Source organism: Marmota flaviventris, chromosome 1 (assembly GCF_047511675.1).
Source record: "Marmota flaviventris isolate mMarFla1 chromosome 1, mMarFla1.hap1, whole genome shotgun sequence".
NCBI classification, from domain to species: Eukaryota; Metazoa; Chordata; class Mammalia; order Rodentia; family Sciuridae; genus Marmota; species Marmota flaviventris.
The window spans coordinates 202,309,311-202,335,052 of record NC_092498.1 but is presented as its reverse complement, the minus strand read 5'-3'; the positions used below and the strand labels follow the sequence as shown (position 1 = coordinate 202,335,052).

Genomic DNA, 25,742 nt, shown 5'->3' with positions numbered 1-25,742 from the left:
GTGGCACCTTGTACAACATGCTTTCATCTTATTATTTTTCTCTTTCCTTGTGTGTGTGTGTGTGTGTGTGTGATGCTGGGGATTGAACCCAGGGCCTTGCACATGCTAGGCAAGCACTCTACCACAAAGCTACATCCCCAACTCTTTGAAAAAATAGCATTTAAATTTAAAATTGTAAAATATAAATTATATTTGAGGCAGGATCTCACTAAGTTGCTGGCCTTGAACTTGTGATTCTCTTGCATCAGACTCACGAGTTGCTGGGATTATAGGTGTGTGCCACTATGCTTGGCTTCTTTCCCTTTTATTCTTTTCTATCTTAGTGGGTTTTAAGCTCCATGAGGGTAGGAACTCTGTGTGTGTGAAAACTCACATGCCCTAGACCTCTAACCCTTGGCACTATGCCTATCTTATTTGATTCTGTATCCCCACAACCTAGCACTGTGTGCCTGGCACACAGTAATAATAATAATAATAATAATTATTGAAGAGTAAATAAATATACCTGGCCACTTCTCTGAGCTAGTTTCTTCAACTGCAAAGAGAATGGTAATGCTTGTAGGGTGACATGAGTCACATTACATTTTGGCTGTAAATTACCTGGCCCACGAGGGACTCAGAGGCAGTGATGTAAAAAGTCCACCCTTGGCCTCTTTCCCTTTTCAACCACATCAGCATACAGAAGAGACATTCCCTATAAATGTGTCTCATATTAAATAATCAAATATACAACATTATAAAGAGACTAAGGGAGTCATTTCTGACATAAAGGGTTTAAACAATAAACTACTCATGTATTTATGCTGTTCCAATTTACCAAAAAAAAAAAAAAAAAAAAAAAAAAAGGATGAAAGAAAATGGATTTTATGAATTTTTTCTAAAGTGGATTTTACGGTGCGAAGTCTTCCTGCATTGCCAGCGACCTCACCATCACCCTCTCTGTGCCTTGGACCACCCCAACCAAAACCCACACTTAGGCTCAGCTAAATGAGCATAGTCCTCAGTTGGAAAAGACAAATGGAACCTGTAAAGCAGGACAGGTTGATTTCTGCCCTTCTAGTCCCTTGATGGCCACCAGAGTACAATACTCACACGGTTCTGTTACATGGTGATGCAGAAAACCAAGGGCACCAGCAAAGGCAAGAAGCCCTGTGCGCTGTGCCTGGTCAGGTTGGCTGGGGGCTGGAGAGACACTTACCAGAACTGCCATCTGCACCACATCGGGCTTCTGATGGAATTGCGGGTCCACCGTGGGCCAGGCCTGAAGCAGCACGACAGTGTCCCAGGCATAGTGGGCACAGAGCTTCTTGGGCACCAGTGCCAGACCTGCAATGCAAGACACAGAAGGATCGGCCACTCTGTACACAGGGGAGGTTGATGAGAGCAGGATGGAAGGCTGTGGCCTGGACACAGCCTGGAGCTATTGGAGGAGGGTACGGAAGGCCACGCCATGCCTCTGCAGCCTGCCATGTCTCCCACTTACCTTGGCCTGGTTCATAATCTTGGGTTTATAGGCAACTCTTTGCAAACAGCACCCAGAGCTGTAATGATGAAGGGACATGCTGCTCTGGGGAGAGCATCTGGGAAAAAGAGGCTGCTGATTTTCCTGGGTTATTTCTCTGCAGCTCTCATGGGGAAGGAATGCTTTGGAGCCAGCTTGAGTACTGAGTGGCCTTTTCTTTCTGTAATGCCCATAAATACTTGCGGTGTGAGAGGCCTCCCACCTAGCCCCTCACATATAATCGCTAGAGCCAGATACAGGGAACAGTGGACACATGACCTTCTCAGAGAAAGCCTAACCTCCTGGCTAAACTTCCTCTGGGCCTCTGTTATGGCTAGGACAGGAAGCGTCTGCTAAAAACTTGTGTGTGGAAGGCTTGGTTCCCAGTACAGTGATGTTCAAAGGTGGGTTTCGAATCACCAGGGCTCATCAGTGGATTAACAATTTTGATGGCATTAATGGGAGGTGATAGGACGTGGGACCTTGTTAAAGGAGTAGGTCCCAGGCAAGTGCTCTACCACTAAGTCACATCCCCAGCTCTTTTATAATTTGGAAAAATGTTTTAAAATAAAGTTTTTAAGCTGGGCACAGTGGTGGACACCTGTAATCCCAGTGGCTTGGAAGGCTGGGACAGGAGGATTCTGAGTTCAAAGCCAGCCTCAGCAAAAGAGAGGCACTAAGCAACTCAGTGAGACCCTGTCTCTAAATAAGATACAAAATAGGGCTGGGATATGGCTCAGTGGTTGAGTGCCCCTGAGTTCAATCCCTGGTACCAAACACACACACACACACACACACACACACACACACACATACAGTTTTTCCATACTGTGAGATGAAGTAAAGATTTTCTTCTGGTCTCTCTAAAAGGTTTCATTTTCTTCCCAAGTTACCATTTGAATTTATTAGTAATTAATTTTGTTTATAATGGCAACAAATCATTAAAAAAAAAACAGTCAACCCAATTGGCTGAACAAATTTTCCCTTCCCTATTGTTTGTATCCTTATATTGGTGCAAATATATTATACCAGGGGGATTGTTTCAGAGCTATTCAATGTGCATGTGTGCAGTGAGGTAAAGAACTTGGGCCAGAATGTAAATTAACATACTGCTTCCTTCATTGAGAAAGTCCTATTATGTTAAAAAAAATAATAATATATGTGTGTGTGTGTGTGTATGTATGTTTATATCTCTATGAAAAGACACAAAGAATACATATAAAAAGTTTTATTTTGTATACATGTATACACACACCCCTCCTCATAGAGAGCCAGCCCACCTCAACTCTGTGCTCCGTGGTGGGTGGTTTACATCCCGGCCCAAGCTCCTCATCTTGTCATAGAATGGAGCTGACAGTTCCCAGGCCAGCCTTGGGTCCCTGGACTAGCAGCATAGTGCTGGTCCAAAATACCTGACATCTGCATGGCAAATACAAAAGCTTCTTTGTGTGGCATAATCAAAGTGACAGATCAGGAGGAAAGTTGGCCATTCTAGTCTAGTGACCTCCATCTTGATTTCTGTGCTAGTATCAGAGACTTACTTGTTGCAGCTTTTAATGTCTCACCATCAGGCACTTTCATTGTGAGCCTGTGTTGCTGGTTAATGGGTCAATGGCAGGGAAGCGAAGGCTCGGGCTGAGGATCAAGTGGTTTAAGAGACACATGACATACTCCTGATGCCCAGCTGGTTCCTGTGACCTGAAGCTTTTGCGCTTCTTAATGAACCTAGTCCATGTCTAACAGACGTGCCTTTTGGCTAAAACAGAAAGGAGATTCCTGCTTGCTCCTCCGAGGGGATTCTATTAAAACTCCTATCTAAATATGAGACAGAGGTCACAGGAGGCAGATAATCATTTCTTTATTTTAGTGAGCTGGCCCAGTGTGGCCTGTCCCGTGACCCAGCTGCAGTGGGAAGATTTCCAGAACCTCTGCATGGAAGTTGTACAGGATGCCTGTGAGATAAAAGGACCTTGGACACAAATGTTCTGGGCTGAAGCTGTTATAAATTCCATTTGAAAAAAATGAGGAAGCCCAGTCTTCCTGGAGCAACCAGGATACTTATTTATAGCTGCCTGGGCCCCTGCCAGCATTTCCATATAGATGGGAGTGGGGCCATCCTGTGGAGCAGGGAACAGAAACTCAGGATCCTGGTTTATCACGGTGTTCTTGCCTCCCTGTTCTTTTTAGGGAAGTAAAAATACCTGACATTTGCATGGCAAACACAAGGGCTTCGTTACGTTGCAGATAACCAAGTGACAGATCAGGTGGAAGGTTGGCCTTTCAGAAGCACATAGGGAAAGTTGAACTCAGGCTGGGAAGTGGCATGGCCCTGGCAATGCAAGGCCACTATGCAGGGATGCTGTGGCCCACAGCCCACCCTCTTCCTTCCCCTCCTTGGGGAGAGCTGAGTTTCCTGTGGAATAACCAAGACACTCAGCCTTTCCCTTTCTGAGAGCTGGTGAGGTCACCATGCTGCCTTGGCACCCCAATGTGAGCACTGGTGAGTGTGTGTCATGTCATGGCTCCTGTGGGGGTGGCAGTCCTCTCCTGATAACCATCTTGGGGTCTGCCTCCACCCCCATCTCCCTGGCCCCTGTCCTCATATACACTGGAAGGGGGGATCTAAGGGCTCTGTGGCGTCTGGTCACCCTGTGGTCTCCCCCATTAGCCTTGACAATAATTCCCAAATAAGGCACAGGAAGTGAGGCTACTCTACTTTAGCCTTTTGCCAGAAAAATGGTTTCATTGACATGATTTTGAAATAACATCATCCACACAGCAAACACAAAACATCCAAACAAAACAAACAAACAACCCCTGCCCAAACCATCAGAGCATCAACAGATATGTTTTCTCCTTTGAAATAATCTCTTAAGCCTTCTCTCTCTCTCACATACACAAATGTCTACATGATTGATATGTTGATAATTTTGTTGGAATTAATGAGTATAACAAAACACTATAGCTATAAGATTTCACAGCCAATATCTTCTTTTTCTGAGGTCCTGGGGATGGAACCCAGGGCCTCACACGTGCTAGGCAAGTGCTCTACCACGAGCTGCACCCCCCAGGCCTCACAGTCATTTTTATAAAAAGTTACAAAGAATGTTATCTCAAATTATTTTATGAAGAAAAGTGGATTTGGGTAGGTAAACTGATGCTTCAAGAGGAAGAGCTCTTTCCAGGGCCTCCCTGCTATGGTCTTGACAGTAAAGTACTGAAGGACATCTTTGAGATCACGTATGTTGCACACTGAGGCAAACGTCAAGAAAGAACAATCACCGTAGAGTTCCAAAAGGGCCAGAAAAACAGAAATGTACACCACATTTTCATTTTCATTTTTTTAAAATATATATTTTTTTTAGTTGTAGTGGGACACAATACCTTTATTTTATTTCTTTTTATGTGTTGATGAGGAATGAACCCAGCGTCCCACACTTGCTAGGCGCACTGCTGAGCCACAATCCCAGCCCAATCACCATATTTTTAAATAATTTTTTTTATGTTTTAGTTGTTGATGGACCATTATTTTATTTACATGCAATGCTGAGAATCAAACCCAGTGCCTCACACATGCTAGATAAGTACTCTAAAACTGAGCTATAACTCCAGTCCCTCTATCACCACATTTTAAACATCATGGCTTGCGGTGGCTCAATCTTACAGTGGTATGAAAGCCATGTATATCCATCAGAAACCACATTTTGAATTTTGACCTTCTCCGGGCTAGCAATATGTGGCATGGTAGTCTCAGGGAGCTGCAGCTCCCAGTCACATGATCATGAGGATGAATAACCAGTGCTCTGCAGAGCCCTCTCTCCCCCCATCCTCAGGGCATGTGCTCTGAGACACCTCCTCCCCAGTAAGTTGAACTTGTTTCCTGCAGCTGGTTCTGGGCACGTTAGAAGCAGACAGTATAAAAGCTCAGAGACACAGGCAGTGGTGCTCTTTGGGCACCAGGATAAGCCTGTCCCTGTCTCAATGCTCCTGTTGGAAATTCATACGGCCCTGCTGCAGGATTGCAGGAGGTGAGGCTGCCTTGGATGCAGTGGGATGAATGGCGACATCTGGCCAGGTGTGTGATGTGTGTGTGTGCAAGCATGTGAATCAAAACCTGCAAACAGAAATAAATTCCTTTCTCCCTTTCTTCTTCTCTTATGACCCACTATGTCTCAGAACTAGAATCTCAACACTCAGGACTTGTGAGTTTAGAGAGGCAATTAAAAACAGCAGCAACTTTATAAAAAATTATAAAAATAATTGTGAAATAATTATAGATTTACCAGAAGTTGCAAAGAAATGTTAAGGAGGCACCTTGTGCCCTCCATCTATCCTCCCCATCTGGCATAGTTATAGCACAAAATCAAAACCAGGAAGCTGGTATAATCAATCCACAGAGTTTGTTCAGATTTTATTAGAGTTATAAGAATTAATTCTGTGTGTGCGTGCGCATGCATGTGCGTGCGTGCGTGCGTGCGTGTGTAGCTTAGTGAAACCATATGTGGCTTCACATGCTCACCACCAGTCAAGACCTAGGACTGTTCCAGCACTGCAAGGAAGTACCCTTGTGCTACCCTTCAGCAGCCACTGCCCCCTTCACTCACTGTTGCTTAGTGCCTCACTGTTATTGAGACTGGCTTTGAACTTGTGATCATCCAGTCTCAGCCTGACCCCTCACTACTACCTTTATGTTTTCCATCTCTATAATTCTCTTTTTTTTGCAGTGCTGAGGATGGAACCCAGGTAGGCAAGTGCTCTACCACTGAGCTACATCCCCAGCCCATTATGATTTTTGAAATTTCAGCAATGTTATATAAATGGAATCATAACAATACAAAAACATTTGAGCCTGGATTTTTCACTCAGCATATTCCCCTAAGACTCATCCAAGTTGTTCCTGTCAGATAGATCTTTTTTTTTTTTTTTTGGTATTGGGGATTGAACCCAGGGGGACTTGACCACTGAGCCACTACCCAGCCCTATTTTGTCTTTTATTTAGAGATAGGATCTCACTGAGTTGCTTAGTGCCTCACTGTTGCTGAGACTGGCTTTGAACTTGTGATCATCCAGTCTCAGCCTCCCAGGTTTCTGGGATTATAGGCTTATGCCACCATACCCAGCCAGATGGTTCATTTTTGACAATGATGAAACTGCATTTTCAACAAGAGTCTGACCAACAGAGTATCTTGATTTTTTGCTTTCTTTTTTGAGATGGAGTCTTGCTATGTTGCCAAGGCTGGCTCAAACTCACCATCCTCCTGCCTCAGACTTCTAGTAGCTGGGATTATAGACATATGCCACTGTGCCTGGATCTGTCCTTCTTCTCTTCATCTCCTTCCTCTCTCCCCGTCCCTCCCTTTCTCTTCCTTCTTCTCCCGCTCTTCTCTTGGTGGGGATCAATGCCCAGGCCTTGCACAAGACAAGCATGTACTCTACTACTGAGCCCTACCTCCAACCCCCAATTTTCTGCTCCTTACTGTCCACAAATGGAGGAAGTCTTGAGTATCCCTCCATCTGAAAACAGAACCAGTGACTCTGAATACTCAAAATTTTTCCAAGCAAACAGCTAACACCCTCATCAGGATAGGATAATTCTACAGTCATAAACAAAAGATAAGTTTGCAAATTCAGATGTGGTGTCTTTAGCTTCCCAAAGCTTCAGGCTTCAGGAAGTAAAAGAAAGAGATTTCTTCATCCTGTTCCTGTTCCAGTCTGCAAATTGCCAAGCTGCTGATTCTGTTTCTTATTCAAAGTGCCCATTTACCCTTTAGCAACTGACAGAGAACTGTGAGGCTCCAAGCACTGTGGGCTTCTCCAACATGCTCCTTCCATCCAGGCAGTGATGGCCACTGTGCCAACAGGCTTCAAGTCTGCCCTGGAAGACAGATCTCACTTCTGCTCCTCTGCAGGGAGAATCTCTCCTGGGAAAATTAGCTTCATCCGGGACTCTAGAAAGTTGGAATATGCCTTGCTGATTTACCACATTCACTTTATAGTCCTTGTGAGGTTATCTTTCTAAGATGCAAGAATCAACCAAAAGCTACGTGAAAGGTGAGTCTTCTGGAATAAGTGAAAGGTGCCTAAAAACTGTCCAGAGCTTTAGAATGAAAATGCCTAAGAGTGAGGGATGACGATAACGACGTCCTGACGATACAGTGCTCCTGTTCGCTGTGGACCATCAGCATCTTGCTACCTGTCCTTGATCATCTGCTGGGAGAGTCAAGAAGGGATCATGTCCCCATTCTTTCTTGAGGGCACCTGACTACACCTATGAGTTAATGACCAGGGTGACATGCTGGGTGCATGGGACTCCCCACTCAGCTGGTGGCATCCACAGCTGCTCATTTAGAAAGGATGGCACTCATACTGGGAAGAGTGGGAGGCAAAAGTTAAATGCTGCTTTTCTTGAATTCAGAAAAATAAGCCATTATGGATTTGTAAAGCTTTAAGAAAGATCTCCACTGAATGAACAGACTGCAGTGCCCACTCCTCCAACTGCCTGCCCCAGCTTTCCCACAATTCTCACATCAGAACCTGGCATACAGTGTGTGCTCAGTAAGTGTTTGTAAAATAACTGAATGGAACACTGTAGAACAAGTAAGTTTTAATCTGATCCACTCTTCAGGATCAAATAGCTTGAAAAACCCACAACGGGGTCACGTTTAGGAAAAACCATGGAGCAAAGTATAAAACGGGCTAGTTTCTGTCACATCATTTTAGCATATGTCATGCCAGAGATTTGTCACAGAAATGAAGGACAGACTGGACAGGGACCTAGACAGAGTAGATCCTTGTCCCCCCGTCTCCATTCCAGATGCAGAGATGGAGGGCAGTGTAGGAGGAAGCCTCTGAAATCCTACTTACATGAGTCCTTCTGGAAAGAACTGAAAGGAAGGCAGCAGCAGATAGTGTGGGACAAAGAAGATGAAGGGGAAAGACGTGTGCATGCTAGATGATAGTAGGGGAGTTTATTACAAATTAAAAGTTAAGGAAGAAGTGGTGTGCCATTTTAGATCACAGAGGCTAAGTGAAAGACCCATGTCTCCTGTTTAAGGAAATAATAAAAGACTACAAAATGTAACCATATGGCTAGAGCCTGGCAGGGCCTACCACCATCTCCCACAGAGGTTCTATCTATGCTGCAAGGAGTGGGCCTGTGCAAATGTACAGGAGAGAGGGAGGGGGTGTGGCTCAGTGGTACTGCGCTTGCCCAGCATGTGCTAGGCCCTGGGTTTGTCCTCAGTACCAAAAAAATAACTTAATTAATAAATTATTTTAAAAAACGTGGCATGCCTGTAAGCCCAATGATGCAGGAGGCTGAGGCAGAAGGATCACAAGTTCAGGGCCAGTCATGGCAACTTAGTGAGACCACAGAGGCACCAGATCACTCCACGAAGTCAGCAGCAAAAAACTCAATCCCCAACTTGACAGAACATGCTGAGAAAACTGGTCTTAGGAAAATAACTGTAAAATTCTAAATAAAACACCAGCAAATAGATTTTTTTCCCCTCAAACTGAATGTTAACAGTTTATTAAACGTCTACTACATCAAGGTCAAGATGAATTTATCCCAGGATATCTTCATATTAGGCAATCAATTGGGCATAATTCATATCAATCCCTGGTTCTGCAAAAACAAAAACAAAAACTTAAAAAAGGATGTTGTGGAAATTTTTTTTTTTTTGGTACTGGGGATTGAACCCAGGGGCTCTTAACCACTGAGCCACATCCTCAACCCTTTTGTATATTTTTATTTAGAGACAGGGTCTTACTGAATTGTTAGGGCCTCACTAAGTTGCTGAGGCTGGCTTTGAACTTGCGATCCTCCTGCCTCAGTCTCCTGAGCTGCTGGGATTACAGATGTGCACTACCACACCTGCCAATAGAAAAATATTTAGTGACTCAGAAATAAGTATCCTCACGGAATACTTAAGTGATGAAAGCAGTTATAATATGACATCTAGATAAAAACAAGACAATAAAAGCAAAATCATCAAAAAGAGAAAAAGAAACCAAGCATTATACACCCAACATGGATGAATCTTATACTAAAGAAGTGAGACAGAAAGGATTACATATTGTATGATTTCACTTATAGGACATTTCTGGAAAAGGTACACTCTAGAGACAGAGAGCACATCAGTCATGCTGCGGGTGGAAGAGAGCATGGGACTGACAGTGGGAAGGACCTTTTTGGGAAATGGAAGTGTTCTAATGCTGGACTATGGTGAGGCTAACACAAGAGTACAGATGTACTTACATCATCAGCCATATATAAAAAATGGGTGAATTTCACATTACATAAATTTTATTTTATAAAGGATACATGAGAAAACTAAGCCAAACTAAATTAGGTACATGGCTATAACCACTGCCCAACATTAGGATATGACGGGGGTTGCTTCTATCTAGAGGGTAAAAGGAAGGGAATTTTTATTTTCAGTCCTTGGCATCTGAGAACTGGCCTGGCAATCACAGCTGGCCTCAGAGTCATTACAAGTTTGCCTGGTGCTCACAGCTGGGCTACATTATTCTCCTGTTAGACACAGATGATCTCAGACACCAACATCAGCAAGGTCACACTGAAACCATGATGAAGTGAGAGAAAGCAAAACCCAGGTGGCATGGAGTGGGATGATGTGAGATTTAAAAGCTATGAGTTATTCATTTCTGGAATTTTCCATTTAATATTTTCTGGTTTTGTTTGTTTTGTGAAACTGCACTGGGTATTGAACCCAGAGTCTTGCATACTAAGCTATATCCTAAGTCCTTTTCTTCAATTTTACTTTGAGATAGGATCTCATGTTGTCCAAGTTGGCCTTGAACTTGTGATCCTCTTGCTCAGGCTGGGAGTAGCTGGGATGAAAGAGTAGCGTGTGCCATCATACCAGATTCATTTAATATTTTGGAACCTCAGTTGACATGGGTAACTGAAACCTTGGACAGTGAAACCACAGATCAAGGAGAACCACTGCATTTGACCATTTTGAAGTGGTTTCAGATACCAAATGTGACTCTTGGTTTCCTCACTGGTCAATATGCATTTTTTTTTCTGTGTCATTAAATTAGTAATTTTAAAAATTGATTGATTGCAGAGCTGGAGATAGAACCCAGGGTCTCACACATGCTAGAAAGTCATGTTAATAAATTTAATTAGGAGAACTCTTTTTTTGGTAAATGAACTGCTAAGTCAAATGCATTACCAATGGACTATTTCTAGAAATATCTGAAGACGTCCACACATGACCTTTGGTGGCTTGAATACATATCTCTTTGCCTATCCCTATGCATTTGGCCCAATCCCAATTTGAGGATTTATATGAAGTTCCTGATTCTCCCTGGGCCAACACTATACTGATGTGGAAAGCATTCTAAGGACTGAACAGTTAGACCTGCTTTGGTGCCTAGTTTAGTAGTAACCATCTGGAGTGGAGAACTGAATCTTGGTATAAATGACATATTAGACCAGTAGTTTAATTTCAGATATGCCCTTTCTCCAACTGTAAAGTAGGACCAAACATTTGCTTCCATCTTAAAAGGATATACAAGGTCATGGTGTGTGGACACTCGGGGGCTGAGTCATTAGAAAGAATGTTCTGTGGTGACATCAATACTCGCATTAGTCTGAGCACATTATCCCAAAGTGGAAGTGTCTTTCTCTTTGGCAGGGGTGAACACATCAACAAAGTACAAGACAGAGAGAGTGCTGAGTGTACCTGCCACATATTGGGCCCCATGGCTAAGAACATCAGAGCCCTGAATAATGTTCCAGGAAGAGGGGGGCACTCCTGGGGTAGTAGCAACCAGTCAAACAGGACTCTCCCACCTACCTGCCCAAAGCTCCGAGGTTATGTGAGGGGCCATCGGGGCAGCCATCACCAGCAGGGCACACAGAGCATCCTCAAATTCGGAGCTGTGGAGAACAACTCTCTGAGAGGCTTGCTAATAAGGAAAAAAGAACAGCGTAAGAAGACTGAGGTGTCTGAAATAAGTATGACTAAGAAAAGCCATTAACTAATCTGAAGTTCAGAGACAGAGATAGGAAGAAATCCTCCTCACTGCCCAATTTTGCTCAGGACAAAGGATTCCTCCACTTAATCAGCAGTATAAATAGCACAGGAGCAGCAACCTCAAATACACTGCTCTTCTGAGCATTGACCATGCCCTTGATGTGACGGGAACTCACCTAGTTCTCACAACACCCTTCAAGGGCAGTATTCTTACCCTGGTAGACAGGTGAATAAGCTGAGCATCAGAGAGAGGGAGGGCTACCTGCCTCTGGGCAGGCAGTTAGTCAAACTCCCAACCTCTCTGCGGGTTTCCTGTGCACTGCAGGCCCAGACAAAGGCACAAGACCTGCTCAAAGATTCCCCGACCCCCCCAGGGCAGGGGTCTTCTCCACCTCCCAGGGATCTCAGAGACCCCTTCTCTTACACAGCTGTGCCAGATACAGTAAGCATTCATTCCTCCCCAAGGCTTATCAGCTACTCTAGTCAGAGCCTCTCAGCTCACAGAGGATGACTCCAGGCAGACTTTCAGGATGAGAGGACCAGAGGGCAGACTCTGCTTTCAAGGAGGAAACTGACAAATGACTCAGGGATGTCACAGGATTCGGTGGAGGTGGGAGGGAGCAGGCTGGTCCACATATCCAGGTGTGAGTTGGGTGTGTAGTCAAGGAGTGGCCCAGGGAGAGAGGCTGTTCTGAAGTGGTTCAATAAAGAATGTTGCCAGAAGGACTTTGAGGAGATGGGCAGTTCTCATGGCCCTGGGGAAGCCATGCTAGAAACCAGCCTGGCCAGGTTGTGGCAATCAGAACACGTTCAAAACACCCCAGGACAAATATGACTTTGGTTTAATGGTATGGTATGTTTGTAAAACTTGAAAGTAGGATCCAGCAGGGTGTGGTGGCTATGCCTGTAATCTCAGAGATTGGGAGGCTGAGGCAGGAGGACTGCAAGTTTGAGGCCAGTCTGGGCAACTTAATGAGAACCTTTCTCAAAACAAAAAATAAAAAAGGGCTGGGGATATAGCCAGTTTACAACCAGGATACTCCAGCTGTGAGGGTCTTAGTCTGTGCCTGTGTATATCCTTCAACTCAGGATACTCCAGCTGTGAGGGCCTTAGTCTGTGCCTGTGTATACCCTTCAACCCAGGTGTCCCCTGTTGATGATTTCTAATTACAGGATTTGGAACTCCAAATGTTCTCCCATGGGTAAACAGTAAAATGACTTGTCATATCAATAAGAAGGAAATATGCCCCCATCATTAACATGATTTCCTCCAAGAATACTTAATATCAGAAACTGTTCATGAAATAGGCCTAAGTAAAAACATGATTTGAAAGGGTCCTTATGGGCTGGGCATGTAGCTCAGTGGTGGAGAGCTTGCCTACCATGCTCAAGGCTTTGGATTCCATATCCAGCACTGCAAAAAAAAAAAAAAAAAAAGTGTCCATTTGATTAAAAATCTCAGTCATGAACATGATTTGCATTTGAGTGCACAGACACACAAAGTTTCACATTTTTGGAGAGCGGCATAAAATATTTTTTCTGGGTGGTACAATTGTGAGTGGTTTTGTGTTTCTCAAGTGTTTTGGGCTATGTGTTGTTATTTAGTCAGGAAAAAAAATGAGGCAAATATTATAAAAAACTGAATTAAAAATGAAATGTCTGCCCCCTTGCAGCTTTTTCTGTCCACAGCCTCTCTGGCGGAATTTTCTATGCCTTTACTCATGAAGTTATGTTCAAACTTTTTAAGTGGTTTTACAAAGATCATGTATACATCCTCTATTTCTTATTCATTTTTGAGACAGTATCTCACAGTGTTGCCCAGACTGGCCTTGAACTCTTTGGGCTCAAGGGATCCTCCTGCCTCAGCCTCCCAAATAGCTGGACTATAGTACACACCACCATGCCCAGCATACCCTCATTTTTTAAAAAAGAAAATCATGTATAAAATTTTTGGTATCTCTGGACCTAGAAGAATATAGCTTATGAGTCCTACTTTTTAATTTTATTTTTATTGAACCCACGTGCACTCTACTACTGAGTTACACCCCCAGCCCTTTTTTTTTTTCTCTTTTTTCTCACTAAGAGTGGTGGGGATTACAGGCCTGCCTGATGCTAACAGTTTTAATGCACACTTTTTGCTCTCTAATAGCTAACCTCATATGCTGACAAATTCTTCTGCTGGCAAGAAAAATGGGAGTCTTGTGTAGCAGGAAGATGAATGGTACTTGAAAGATTGGTTTTTGTTTTCAATGAGAATAATTCTGATCCATCTAAATTAAGTAAATATAGGACATTATCCAAAGTACATGTATGAAGACATGAATTGGTGTGAACATACTTTATATACAAACAGATATGAAAAATTGTTCTATATGTGTAATAAGAATTGTGATGCATTCTGCTGTCATGTATTTAAAAAATAAAACCAATAAAAAATAAAAAAATAAATTAAGTAAATATAAAATATAACAGTGTTAGGAAAGTATCACAATTCATTCAGGCAGTAGGGGAATGAAGAGCCAGATGAGAGGAGAGAGGCCTAAGCCTGATCTGGGCATGTCATCTAACTTCCTTGGGCTTCTTTCTTTTTTCTTTTCTTTTTTTTGTGTGTGCCTGCTGGGGATGAACCCAGAGCCTTATGCAAGCTGGTAAGTACTCTACTTCTGAGCCACAATCCCAGACCCTCCATGTCTTTATCTGCAAACTCCTGGGGAAAAATGGGTTTGCATCATGCAATCTTTTAAAAAAATTCTAGCAATAAGAAAAGGTTGTGACTATGGAGAAAAAAAAAAAACAAACCCTCCCCCACCATTTTTTTTTTTTTTTTTTTTGCGGTAGTGGAGCTTGAACCCAGGATCTCATGCATTCTAGACAAGTGCTTTACCACTGAGCTATATCACTTGCCTGGAGGGCACTTACCAAGAGGGCACTGCTGAGTCCCATCAGCTGAGAGATTGCAGAGTTCAGTGAGAAGTCCTCTGTGAAATGGGCGGTCACCTATTGGTAAAAGTTTAATAATTAATTCACTTTTCTCAAAAAATTCCTTTAAACTTTCCAGATAAACTCAAATTATCAAAAAAGTGAAATTAAATGACTGCAAAGACATTTATAAATGTATTTACTATCTCAAATCATCACTATATTTCATCAGCACAAATATATTTTAAAGACAGTGCTGTTTCCACTATTGAAGACTTTTTTCACTATGTAAGACTGACCATATATCTTCCATATATCTGAGACAGTTTGGGTTCCCATAATAGGTGCTTACAAAACATTGCTAATTGTTTATTCAATAGGAGGCAGGACCACCAATGAGCAAGCATCAAAACAACAGTAAACAGAAACAGGTCAGGGATGTCACTTCTCCTCGGTTAAATTCTGTTTATTTAGTTTAGTTTTTTTTTTTTTTTTGGGGGGGGGTACCAAGGATTAAACTCAGGGGCACTCAACCCCTGAGCCACATCCCCAGCCCTATTTTTGTATTTTATTTAGAAACTGGGTCTCATTGATTCTGTTGAGTTGCTTAGCACTGACCCTCAGTGTTGACCACTTGAGTTGCTTAACATCTCGCTTTTGCTGAGGCTGGCTTTGAACTCACGATCCTCCTGTCTCAGCCTCCCAAGCTGCTGGGATTACAGGCATGTGTCACCATGCCCGGCTGTTTATTTAGTTTTTTTATGTGGTGCTGGGGATGGAACCCAGTGCCTCATGAATGTTAAGCAAGCCCTCTACCCCACCCTCCTTGGTTAAGTTCACAAGAAGGTTCTTGGTGTTCAGGACACGGTTAGTTTTACATTTTGAAATGTAGAGAAAACATAAAAACACTAATGTGATTTGTCAGCTTTTTCATGTTTGTTTCAATTCTGACCATGGGCAAAAATATAGAAAAATAGCACATCTTTAAGATTTCAAGAACCCAAGTCTATTATCTGACAGAAGAGAAGAATCTGCCAGATCCAGAGAGAAAATATGTGCTATGAAAACAATTGCTTGGGCCTCACTCAGGTCATTATGTTCAATTCAGTGAGTTCTACTCCTCCACACAGAGAGGGACAGAGGGTGGAGATAAGGCAGAAGAAGTGTCCTCAAAGACCATGCTAGACCCAGTGCCACTTCAGGTTACACAAACCACAGAGGAAAAACCCTGCTGTGGCACCAAGGCATCCGTCATCTGAACCCGAGTCCAGATGAGTGACCATGGCTGAACTTACAAAGTTTGAATCAACACAACTTTTTTTTTTTTTAAAGAGAGAGAGAGAGAATTTTAATATTTATTTTTTAGTTTTCAGCGGACACAACATCTTTGTTTCTATGTGGTGCTGAGGATCGAACCCAGGCCACACGCATGCCAGGCGAGCACGCTATCGCTTGAGCCATACCCCCAACCCAACTTTTTTTTTTTTTTTTTTGATCAGTGCTGAGGACTGAACCCAGGGCCCGGCACATGTTTGGTGAGCATTCAAATCACTGGGCTACACCCCCAGGCCTGAATCAGCACATCTTACAAAAAAAAAAAAAAAAAAAAGCCTAAGAATTTGGGGTCAGAGACATCTATTAAGAATTCTGTTGCTAGGGTTGGGCCGTGGCTCAGTGGTGAAGCACTGGGTTCGATTCTCAGTACCACATATAATTTAAAAAAAAACCAAACAAATAAATAAAATAAAGGTCCATCAACAGCAACAACAAAGAATTCTGTTTCTGTTAATACACCACAAGCAACATGTCATCAGTGAGGTCCTGGATGGGCTCCTCCAGCTGAAGTGTCAGATATGAAACATGGGGAAGCGGGCAACTCCCTGAGATCTGGTGGACTCCATGACACAGCATTAGAGAACCATTTCCTGAGGCCATCTCTTTCCAGTAGAATGTCTGTTCTGCTGCCCAGTTTTTGTGAAATATCCACAGTAGGAGGAACAAGTAGGAACAAAGCAGGAAGAAGCCCCAGGATGGCTCAGCCCAAGGCAGGGGGCCACGTCTCCCACAGAGAGCCCAATGACAGGATCAGTCAGTGTCCACAGCAGTTTCTGACCTGAGAGATGACAGAGTTCTTGTACTCCCAGAGCTTCCTGGCCTCAGCTTTCTCTGCACTGCTCAGCAGCTGGGGTTGGGGGTCCTTCCCAGAAGCCCTGGCCTCGATAAATCGGGTTGCCAAGGACCACAGACGCTGCTGCCATCTCAGCACTCCAGGGAGAGCGTCGGCTGGATTTAGTGGCAGTAAAGGAGACAGAGAAAGAGGGCACTTGTAAGAAGGGTCGATTTGATGATAAGTGAGCCAAGAAATGCACCTGTGAGTTGACAAGATGCTTCCCTGTGCCCACGTCTCCAGCTTCTGGGAAGTCAGACCAGGAGTGATTTGGGCATCTCTCAGCTCCCGGATATTCCAAGTACAGGACAGCAGAGCTACTCAAAATTTTGCCTGCTAACTGTCCTGGGCCCAGATCAGTCAGGAAGGGCATCAGCACACTGCTTCCTTGATTAAGTGAGCTTGCTGAGGAGCCAGTGGTGTGCTTGGGCAGGGATACATGGTGGCATGGCCTACAGCCGACACTTGGGAACAACGCTGCTGTAGAGGGAAGAACTCTAACACGATCCCCGTCCTTGCCAGATACACATACGTTACACAGTTCAAACACGTTCACCAGATCTTTCTGTGTGGTGCTGGGGATTTAACCCAGGGATGCTCTACCATTGAGTGTCCCTTTTTAAATTTTTAAAATTTTGAGACACGGTCTTGCTAAATTGCTACAATCCTCCTGCCTTAGCTGCCTAAGCCCCTGAGATTACAGGACTGTGCTGCCCCAACTGGCCACATTCGACAAATCTGTTAATGTGACCTGGTGAAGTCAAATGGTTTACCTGGTGGTCCTTGGTCACACGACTGGCCAAACAAAGGCCAGTCCAGGTTTCTGTACTGTTTGGGCCAGGTGTTCTCAAGCCTGGGTGCACAGCTGAGCTTTCTGGGAAGTTTATTGAAATAGGTTCCTGGAACCTGTCCCATGGCTGAAGGTGGGGAGCCAGACCTGTGTCTTATGTCTCTGCTTTCCAAGTCCCCTGTGGTTCTGATGCGGTGTATGAGAGGACTAGCATCCATCACCATTGGACCACACTCCCACTGGACAGGTGTGTTGAAACAACTGGGGGTTCCTTAAATAACACACTTGCTCTACATAAGGTCAAGGTCCCAGGCACTTCCTTTCCTTCTCCCACAAACACACTTGGGGCAGATCACAGGAAGGACAAGTTGATGACCCTAGGATAGCCAGGTGCTCAAGATTAGGTTACTTCACATCCTCTTAAATCTGAACCACTACAGAAAGAAACATCTCCAAGGGGAGATGGAGGTACTGGGGTTGCTGGGAGACCACAGGTAACATCCCACCTAGGTCCCCACTTGAGGTTTTCTGCATTGGTAAGGGAGGACTGACCTCACCCAGTTTTTTTTTTTTTTTTTTTTTTAAAGAGAAAAACCCTTCAGAGCAGATTCAGAGATAGGCCTCAGTACCACAGCAGGCCTAGGAGCAGCACTGAAGGCATCTGTGTCTGAGGCAACCACTCTCCAGGGGTGGTCCTTGTAGAAGTTACAGAATCACCACAGAGTCCCCTGCAAGGCATATTCTTGAGCCCCACTGTGGAGGCTGTGCAGGTCTGGTGTGAGGCCTGGGAACCTACATTTGTAGCAAGTTCCCCAAATGATCCTGTGACTTGCTCACACTGAACACTGGCCTGAGGGGACCACAGGAGGCTGGGCAAACAGCTTCCTGCTCTATGGAGCCGAGTCCTAGAATTCTCCACCACAGTCTGTAGCAAAGTCATTTCCTTCCCCCAATTCCTGCAGTCCAGGGCAGAACACAAGGGTGGCAGGCCAGGAAGGGGAAGGTGACTTACTCTTCACATCCCACAAGATATCCTTCTCTGGAGGGGCGGCAAAAAGGATGTAGAGCCGAATGGTGTCGATGCCATACTGAGAGACGACCTCCTCGGGCTCTACTCCGTTGTGCTTGGACTTACTCATCTTCTCCCACGACACCTCCAGCTTCTCCTTTGTTTCTGCATGAACAGGAGCAGAACCTAGAGGCCAAAAGAACACATAGAATGCTATGTGATCCGGAACGGCTCCCACAAACACAGGGCCCATCAGAAATCCCAGGGAGCAAGAATGGCGCTCCTTCAGTCAACGCGCCTCTTTCTCTCCCTCTGCGTGTTATGAAATATGTGCTGTTGTTTTTAAAATAAAAACACAAACCTTCCTTTCATAAATAAACACACAGATATGATGGCTTGTGCCAGCTTTTTTGGCAAAACAAAACAATATCCCCTTTGTAAGTAAATTATTTTTGTAAAAAAAAAATAGGAAATTAAAAAAAAGAATAAGAAGGGCTAGGGGTGTGGCTTTGTGGTAGAGAGCTTGCCTTGCACGCACAAGGCCCTGGGCTCCACCCCCAGCACCAGAAACAAAACAAAACAGAAACTTGCACAAGTTGCTGTTTTCTCTATGGATTCAGGGTCTTAGAAAAGCAGAGTCCTCTAAGTGGTCACTTCACTCTGAGATCTGCTGCCTCTATTTATCCCATAGTCATCAAAGTATGATCTTGGCTGGGCATGGTGGTGGACACCTGTAATCCTTCCAGATCAGGAGGCCTGAGTCATGAGTTCAAAGTCAGCCTCGGCAACTTAGCAAGGCCCTGAGCAACTCAGTGAGATCCTGTCTCAAAATATAAAAAGAGCTGGGGATGTTGCTCAGTGGTGAAGCGCCCCTAGGTTCAATCCCCAGTACCAAAAAGAAAAAAAGAAAAAAAACCAAACAAACTTGATTTTGTGCAATCTGGGCATACGGGGCGACTCACTGTGGTGGTCCCTTTGTGGTATGATGACACCCCTCCTTGGAAAGTGTCTTCTCCCTTACCCACACACCACTGTCCAGATGCTGCCAAAAGAAGAGGCCCATGTTGGGATGTGGTGACCTTGTTGTAAGCCCCTGGGGAAGGGACTGAAAGGATACAGGACAAGGCTCAGCCTCTTTCTGAGGAACTGGAGCTGAGAGACCCAGAAACTGTTTTGATGTTGGGCACTGGAACCATCAGGCACTAAGGAGTTAGGGCAAGACTTGCCGCTGTGGCTACCCAAGGTCACTTTGTAAACTGACCCAGGGCAGAGCACAGTCCAAGTCTGGCAGAGGAGAGAAAGAAGAACAGAGAGCAGCAGGAGGAGGGTAGGCAGGCTTGGGAAGAGATGGAGAAAAAGCGGCTGGGGCCCTCCTGTGTTCTGTGGATGGGCTGCAGTTTCTGCAGCTGAGTCTGCATCAGATCCCCTTATCCCTGTATTAAGCTCACTTTTGGGTGAGTTCTGTCCCTAACTCCAACAGCAACCAAACTCCCAAGGGACTGATGTATATACCTAAAAGCCAACTGACACGCCCTGAGAGTCCGTCTATTAAGACAACGGAAACCTGTCCTTGCTGACTGAAGCTTTCTCGCCCAGTTGGCAAGTCCCTGGGGAGGGAAAGGATGTTCACATCTCTGATTGGCCCCAGGACATCAGGGCAAAGGGAGCCTGAAGTCCTGGAGCACATTTCCTTCAGGCTGTGGTGAGGCTCAGGGAACCACTCCCTCCTCTACCCCACCCTGGGCTAGGACCAGCTTTTATAGCACTATTGTGCAAATTAGGAAAATATATCTTTCTGAGTAGAGAAGTAGAGAAGATAGAAAATGGTGTTCCCTTAGTTGGGTATAGTGGCACACGCCTATAATCCCAGTGACTCAGGAGGCTGAGGCAGGAAGATTGCAAGTTTGATGCCAGCCTGGACAGCTCAGGGAGACCCTGTCTCAAAATATAACTAAAAAGGGCTGGGGATGTGGCTCAGGGGTAGAGCATTCACCTAGCATGTACGAGGACCTGGGTTTAATCTCCACTAGAAGTCCCACAAGCATACACATGAGGGATGCTCTCTTTCAGTAGATGAGGCCCCAAAGGTACGGTTTGGCAGTGTCTGAATATCAGGCCCTGTTGATTCCCTTGGCCAGGTGCCTTTGTGCAGTGCACAAACTGTACAGCTATACGTGGGCAGCCTTGCCCATAACACAGAGAGCACTTTACTAATAGCTAAAATTTATATGACTATGGTCTGTGCTGAAAAGACAGTGACTGTTTGTTTCTCCAGCTTCCCATGGACTGCACCAACCATTACAAACCCTGACACATTTCTACTTTGATTAGATAATTCCATCAACTACTTCCACCTAAACCGTCTCTTTAGTGTTTGGCTTGGGGGACTCTGTACTATCTAAGTCCAGATGGGTCAGTTTACAAAGTGGCCTTGGGTGGCCACAGTGGCAAGTCTTGCCCTAACTCCTTAGTGCCTGATGGTTTCAGTGCCCAACATCAAAACAGTTTCTGGGTCTCTCAGCTCCAGTTCCTCAGAAAGAGGCTGAGCCTTCAGCGGTAGAGCGCTTGCCTTGCATGTGAGAGGCCCTGGGTTCGATTCTCAGCACCACATAAATAAAATAAAGATACTGTATTCACATACAACTAAAAAATAAAAAAAAGAAAGAAAGAAAGAAAGAGGCTGAGTCTTGTCCTGTGTCCTTTCGATCCCTTCCCCAGAGGCTTACAACAAGTTCACCACATCCTAACCTGATGTCATCCATTAAGTGCTGGTTTTCTGAATCGAGTGGCTGAGGGATGGGGGTTTTAACAGCTCCCTCTATGTACACCCCTCCCCTGATTTCCTAACATGTCATTGATGTCACTTGTGTGCTGGGTGCACGTGACACATCCTCATGATGCCACCTAAAGATCTGCTAGGAGGAGATGCCTTTGAGAAGGCTGAAGACACAAAGTGGAGGGAAAGGGCTTGGGGCAGCTGGGAAAAGGGGTCTAGTGAGAAGTGCGAGGGGCTGAGGGGCTGCAGACGGAGTAGGCAGGGTGGAGGCCCCAAGGCTCTGACACACACCACTAGGCCTCGTGGGGAGATGCTGGGAGAGCCTCAGTCATAGAAGAATGTCTCCTGGGCCTGGGGCTCCGCCCCTGAGACAAGCTGTTAACCCGGCGATGCCCAAGTGGATGCTGGGTTACCTAGGAAGGAGAACCCTGCCAGGAGCTGAAGTGACCCGTGGGCTGGAGCAGCCTGCAGAGGGCCCAGTCCTGGACCAGCTGAGCTGCAGAGAACAGGGAGCCAACAGATCTCCTGCATTTCCCACCCAGCCAGGGCCAGGGGCAGATGCCTACGAGCTGAACAGCTCCCAGTCTGGCCTTGGCTCTCTGCAATAGCCTGGACCAGATGGGACAGGGCTTACCTGTGAGGTCTGCCTCCTCTCTCCGCAGATACTGTCCAGATGCTAGGCGGAATGTCTGCCCCTTGATAAGGCCCTGGGCCAGCAGCTTATGAAAAGGCTCCCTGAGGAAAGAACAGGACAAGAGAAGAAGGGGTGGGATACGAAGCATCTAGAAATCAGCAACACATGCCACCCTTGTTGAAGAGTGGAAAGAACCGCCCTTCGTGAAAACAAGTCTGCCGACCAACCTGCAGACCAGCTTGAACAAACGTGATGACATTAAGTCAGATTGGCCCTCTTTAAAGACTGACCTAATATTTTTCTTTTTTGGTAACCAGAGATTGAACCCAGGGAACTTAACCATGGAGCCACATACCCAGCTTTTTTTTCTTTTGAGACAGGGTCTAAGTTGTAGGGCCTCACTAAGTAGCTGAGGCTGGCTTTCAACTCGTGATCCTCCTGCCTCAGCCTCCCTAGCTGCTGGGATTACAGGCATGTACCACCATACCTGGCAATAGTCCTACTTGCTACTACCGAAAGTAGAAAGCCTCAGATTTGGAAGGCCTGGGTTTGAATCTCATTCTGCTTCTCAGGCAAGTCACTTATTTGCTCTGAGAGTCCAGTTGTTCATCTGTAAATGGAAAAGGAAAGCCTGCCTTCAAGTGTTTCTGGGATGAGGGAATGGAACAACGCATGAAAAAACTTGTACGTTCAAGAACTGCACAAATATCAGCTGCAGGCCCAGCTCCACAAAGGGAGGGCCCAGAGGATGAGGGTTCCTTGCTTTGTTCCTTAATTTGATATACAGGGCCTGCCTACTTTCTCTAAAAACATTTTAAATCATACAAGTTAAACACGAACATATCCTTTCTGTTCAAATCCTTGCTGGGTCTATGCCCCTTTGAGGAGGCAGTTGTTTTGTTTATATCTCTGGAAGTCTGGAGACTTTTTCAACATGTTTATGTTCATGAATGTGTAGATACCTGCATATGGCTTTAAAGATTTTTCTTGATTGAAATAGGTGGGATCATGCCAAATGTACTACTTTGTGGTATTTTTACATAATGGTATGAAACAATTTTTCCATAATAGTCTATATAGATCCATCTCATTTTTAAAACAGCTACCAAGTGTTCTACAGTCTAGATGAATTATAATTTACTTATAGTGTCTGTTTTTAGAAAGGTGTTTTTAATTTGTGTGTGTGTGTGTGGCACACTGGGAATTGAATCTAGGGGCTCTCTACCACTGAGATACATCCCCAGCTCTTTTTATTTCTTAATTTGAGACAAGGTCTCATTAAGTTGCTGAGGCTGGCCCCAAACTTGTGATCGTCCTGCCTTGGCCTTCTGAGCCACTAGGATTATAGGCATGTGCCACTGTGTCCAACTAAAAAGTAGTTTTAATCACACTCTTACTGACTGAAGAGTGAAGCAGAAACTTCTCTTAAGAGGACAAGTTGAGATTAACCTTCAGGCTGAAATTATTTTAAATTTGAAATGGCTTATTCTTATGAACCTGCCCGATTTAGTTCTGACATGTTTCAGCAACAGCTATTGCGAATGCTCACACGTACACAAGCTTGTGGTGTTCAGGGAAGGGGGAGGACTGTTCACAAAGTGAAGGCCTCACGGAACATCAGTAGCAGCATGACATGCCTTCCAAACATAGAAGCCCTGAGGCACTTCAAATTCACTTACGTGGTGGTAGGGTGGATCTTCTATTTAGAGGTCCCAAAACAGTGACCTTGAAAAGGCCCCACAGGTCACACCCAGTGCTATGGGTAGCAGGAGCTGGCTTTGTTAATAGGCTCCTAATTTTCCATGCAAGAATATCTGATTCAGATGGACACTGATACTGATAAGGTTCTGCCTGATTTGTGTACTGAACAGTTGTGTGGATGGAAAGAGGTGATTTGAAGGAAATTCTCCAGTAGATTCAGGAGGATAGAGAAGGCAACTAAGAGACTGGAAAAGAAATGCAGTGTCAGTAGAAGAAAAGAATTCCTGTTTTGCATTTAACAATCTTGTTATGAGCATGTATGTAAATGTATGTTTGTCATTAATGGTGGTGGCAGGAGGGGGGGTACATTTTCCAAGGTTGGAAAGATCCAACATACTTAACATCAAATGGAAACGTAATACAATAGAGACCTTATCCAGTATATGGTTGCATTATTCAATGTCAAAGGATCATTGAGTATACTATGCATTAATCTGGAAGAAATTCCACATGTGCACATAAAAGTAATCACACCATTTTTTCAGCTCCAAAAAATGGTGGGAGATGGGTACCAGGGACTGAACTCTGGGGCACTCGACCACTGAGCCACACCCCCAGCCCTATTTTGTATTTTATTTAGAGGCAGGGTCTCACTGAGTTGCTTAGTGCCTCTCTTTTGCTGAGGCTGGCTTTGAACTCAGGATCCTCCTGCCTCAGCCTCCCAAGCCACTGAGATTACAGGCGTATGCCACTATGCCTGGCCTAAAATAAATTTTTTAGTCTTTAAACTTCTGTGACTCCCACTTCCTCTAATATATTCTTCTGGCAAGGTCACAATTGGCAGGAGAATGATGTCATCTTGTGTCACAGTTCATGTCCCCAGCAAGATTCCCAGAAACTGTGATTCCTTTACATAGAAGGATTTATGAATCAAAGGTACTTGGTTCTTAAACTGCTTTTTAGCACAGAAGCACAACGAAGGAAGGGCCATGCTGCTATGTTTAAGCTATTTTTGAGGAAGGAAGGCTGACCCAGACATCATAAGGAACCTTGTATCCTCAGGCCTTTCAAGTCCCCCAGACTTTTGACACACGAGGACTCAGGTCTATATTTTCCGGCTCCTCTTTGATTCAGGAAAGCAAGCCAGTCAATAAAACCGCACAAGGGGCTCAGAAAATTATACCAACAGACCAGATGTGGGCTTCTCTCTACCATTCCTCCAGCCCCTATTGACTGTCTTCTCTGCCACGTATGCACTTGCTCTTCCGAGGCCACATGGAGGTGGCTGCTGGAACATGCCATGCTCCTCAGCACTCTGTGTCCCTCTGCAGGAATGCCTTCCCAGCTCGGGCTCAAGAAGCCTAGATTCATTCTTAGACATCTCTGCACTCAGGCATTCCCTTTCCTGGCTGGCTGTCCCTATCCTCTGGACACACTCCCCTTCTCACAGTTCTGGGCCCTCCTTTGTGTCCTCAGCAGCCAGCACACCTTGCCGGGAGGCATGTTGCCAGGATGTTTTGTGATTCCATGAAAAGACCAGCCCATCCCAGCTCTATGCTCCCCATGGCAAGGACCCCTCTCTTAATCCTCCTTCCATTCCCAACCCTGGCACTGAGCCCAACCCAGGGAAGCCTTGTTTAAAAACATCAAATGGTTTTATGAATAAAAGGACAGGTAAATGGATGGTGGGATGGAAGAGGAACAGCCTGGGTGTGGGCTCTTTCTTAGTTCCTGAAGTCATTCCAGCTAAATTGACATGCATCTGAATTTTTCATCTCATTTCATAAATAACACAATAGATTTCAGCAAAAGACAACATTGTGTGGCTACTTGAGATCGAACAGGTGAGGGACGAGGCTGGGTATATACACAAAACAAATTAAGCTCGTATTCTACAAGATGCGGTGCTGTCCTCTAACACCCAGGGCGCCTTGCTGGGCTCAACCGGGGCTGATTTGTACACATGGGGGCACATAATTTTGTTAATTTTTTAGATTAGAATTTTTGTCTCAGGTGACTTTACATGCCTAACAGAAAAGAAACAGACAGTGACCTTTTCTGATGCACTTGGTGCCAGCAGGCTCAATTTGCTGTTACGGTGTTAGGCGCTACTGTCTCTTCAGGATTTAAGGTGCTCCCCCACCCCCTTCTCAGGATGAGCACTGGAGCTGTAGCTGGGTGGCAGGCCACATGTTTAGCATATGTACCTCCCCAGCAAAAAACCCAAAGAACCTC

The 25,742-nt window shown here is 44.8% G+C and overlaps 1 protein-coding gene across 6 annotated transcripts in view; it reads right to left on the bottom strand.

The window, feature by feature from the left end:
- Nucleotides 1–25,742, bottom strand: part of Lars2 (leucyl-tRNA synthetase 2, mitochondrial) — a 139,573-nt gene that overhangs the window by 5,826 nt on the left and 108,005 nt on the right. For 2 of the 6 annotated variants that reach the window (XM_071600406.1, XM_027932564.3), the window contains 6 exons: nt 21,807–21,907; nt 18,400–18,582; nt 16,544–16,713; nt 14,431–14,508; nt 11,332–11,443; nt 1,199–1,326 (listed from right to left, as the gene is read on the bottom strand). In XM_071600406.1, coding sequence (XP_071456507.1) covers nt 1,199–1,326; nt 11,332–11,443; nt 14,431–14,508; nt 16,544–16,713; nt 18,400–18,582; nt 21,807–21,907 — 772 coding nt within the window. The other 4 variants (XR_011704029.1, XM_071600409.1, XM_071600411.1 and 1 more) reach the window with 4 other exon arrangements.